The 1,420-nt window shown below is 42.7% G+C and overlaps 1 protein-coding gene across 1 annotated transcript in view; it reads left to right on the forward strand.

The window, feature by feature from the left end:
* Nucleotides 1–1,420, forward strand: part of DHRS7 (dehydrogenase/reductase 7) — a 21,687-nt gene that overhangs the window by 1,243 nt on the left and 19,024 nt on the right. The window contains exon 2 of the mRNA XM_014311826.2: nt 1,228–1,305. Coding sequence (XP_014167301.2) covers nt 1,228–1,305 — 78 coding nt within the window. The remainder of the gene's footprint in view (nt 1–1,227; nt 1,306–1,420) is intronic.

A 1,420-nucleotide genomic window follows, 5' to 3' on the forward strand; every position in this document is an offset into this window, starting at 1 on the left:
CCTGCTCCTGGACTGCGTTGTTTGCAGATGGACAGACAGCAGGACAGAGCTCTCCTTTGTTTTCATTAGTTTTAGCTAGCTAAAGCAAAGAACTTCCCTAAACTGGAGATTTTTTTTTCTCCTTTTCTTTAGACCTGTTTAAACCTGCTCTAAACTAAACACCCAAAAGAGCACCAGCAACTCACTGTAGTCCACCAGGCTGGGCCTGAGCCGCAGTGTTTCCAGCACCAAAAAGACTGATAAGAAACTGAGTAAGTTGGGCTGCAACCCAGAAAAGAAACTTTCTGAGTTTGTCATCTCTTTTAGAGTAACAAAAAATTTAATTGTTTAATAAACAAGATTTTTTCCACTTTTCTCCAAAAAAATTTTTTTCTCCCAGATCAGTTAAGGAAAGAAACCAATTAAATCTACTTTCCTGTGAAAAACGCCAATCACTTGTTTTTAAAATTTTAAAAGTTTAATAGTAATAAAATGGTTATAAAAATAGTAATACAATTAGAGTAATAATAATTTGGACAATTTGAATTAGGACAATATGAGACAATAGAGACAAAGAGTTACAGACTGTCCAGGTACCTTTTCTGGGTAGCAGGAGCTGGAAAAAGGACCCACGTTAACAGAGGATTAACCCTTAAAAGCAACAGCCTGTTGCATATTCATACACCTCATACATGATGCTAAAATTCCATTCAAACACAGGATTCTGTCTGGTCAGTGTCAACTTCTTCCTCTGAATCCGAACAGCACCTTCGAGGCAAGAAGAAGTTTGTTTCTTCTGATAATGGAGCAATAAATTCTTTTTCTCTGAAAGATTTAGGTGTCCCGTGGCTGCTATCTCGCTGTGAGTCCTTTCTTTAGAAAAAAGTATCCTACATAGCATCGTTTCTATTTTAACATTTTTTAATAACCTAAAGCTATATTTAACACACTACTTAAGAGAATTAGTACAGCATTACTTTCTAACACAGCACATATAATATTCATTTTAATATTTGCGAAAAGCCTATCATAAAACACATGCATTTTCACATTTCCTAAAAAAACCCCTTTAAAAAGTTCTCTCCAAAGTCTACCCTAAACCAAAACAAATACACGTGTCACAGGGGCTGGGGGTGACTGCAGCTGGACTGCAAGCCCTCGGAGAGCTCCAGAGGGAAAAGGAATCGCCGGTGTCTCATAGGCACAGCCAGGAAGAAAACGGGACACTGCTTTTTGTTCTCGGAGCAGCGTTTGCTCTCTGCACACCGAAGCCAAGCCCTGGATGCGATCCCGCTGCCCGGGACGTGCGGTGGGCAGCGGGGAAAGGTCGGGCAGCCGTGGGGGCACGGCCAGGAGGGGAAACAAAGCGCTCCGCTCCAGAACCCGACCTTCCCCCCCGGCGGCTCGCTCGGCCTGTGCCCCACGGCGGCCGCGGGGACCG

Source organism: Geospiza fortis, unplaced genomic scaffold, assembly GCF_000277835.1.
Source record: "Geospiza fortis unplaced genomic scaffold, GeoFor_1.0 scaffold23, whole genome shotgun sequence".
Taxonomy (NCBI): domain Eukaryota; kingdom Metazoa; phylum Chordata; class Aves; order Passeriformes; family Thraupidae; genus Geospiza; species Geospiza fortis.